Source organism: Etheostoma spectabile, chromosome 18, assembly GCF_008692095.1.
Source record: "Etheostoma spectabile isolate EspeVRDwgs_2016 chromosome 18, UIUC_Espe_1.0, whole genome shotgun sequence".
Classification (NCBI taxonomy): Eukaryota; Metazoa; Chordata; class Actinopteri; order Perciformes; family Percidae; genus Etheostoma; species Etheostoma spectabile.
Genome location: NC_045750.1, coordinates 15,368,114 through 15,369,067, shown reverse-complemented (window position 1 = coordinate 15,369,067; position 954 = coordinate 15,368,114). Strand labels below are relative to the sequence as shown.

Below are 954 nucleotides of genomic sequence, written 5' to 3'. Positions count from 1 at the left end.
TCTCTCTCTCTCTCTCTCTCTCTCTCTCTTAGATCTCGATTTGACAAACTGTTTGGTTTTAATTAAAACTTGGTTATAACCTGGCCTGACGTTCAGCCTGCTGCTGTCTTCCAGGTCTACCTCGCGTCTGAGGATGTAATCCAACTCTTTGTGTTTGTGTCTTTCTGACTCTTTCTCGCCAGGACTCTGACCTTGTCCTGACGTTCAACCTGTCCATGCATCGCTCCTGGTGGATGGAGAACGGCCCGGGGTGCAGGGTGACACCCATCACCCCTCCTCCCTCCTGGGCACCCGAGGACCACCGATATATATCTATATCCGGCTGTCTGATGGATTTCCAGTTCATAGAGGTGGCTCACTCCTCGCTGCAGATACTCTTTGCTGTAAGTACTTGAGCTAAACAGGTACTTTCTAGTATGCACTGCAATTTCCTACTCAAGCACCCGCATGAAGAATACACGCTGTTACACACTCTTTATTTGCTTACTTTCTGACATGAGACAGTAACGTCATGTCTGTGTCTTAAGTTGAGTGGAGTCAACTAGCCCCTAGCTTGGCTAGCCCCTATTGGAGGGGGAAACAGTTAGCCTAGCTTTTTCCAGTGGTGGTTGGTGAGCACAGGTAAAGAGCATTAGAGAATTAGTATTGTGAGAAAGATGACTGGATTGAGAATTTACTATAGTAGTGTACAGCCATGTACTGTAGATCTACTGGGGCTTTTTTGGGGAAGAAAACAGCTGCTTGTTGCCGCTGGAAACCGCGCTGGTGAAATCAGTGAGACTGAACCAAAAGCTGGGATCCATAAAACCAAAACAAGGAGCTAGAAGAGGCGTAAACGCTCCGTAGAGCTGATGGAAACTACAAAAACCGGGTGATAACCTGGTCCAATAACATGAAGGATTTAATCCATAGAGAATAATATGGATATTTGTGTGTGTGTGTGTGTGTGTGTGT

The 954-nt window shown here is 46.3% G+C and overlaps 1 protein-coding gene across 1 annotated transcript in view; it reads left to right on the top strand.

Annotated features, from left to right (window-relative positions):
• nkain2 (sodium/potassium transporting ATPase interacting 2) overlaps positions 1-954 on the top strand; it is a gene marked incomplete at its 3' end in the record, with an annotated part of 81,161 nt that overhangs the window by 60,544 nt on the left and 19,663 nt on the right. Inside the window, 1 exon segment of the mRNA XM_032543893.1 lies at positions 183-383. Coding sequence (XP_032399784.1) covers positions 183-383 — 201 coding nt within the window.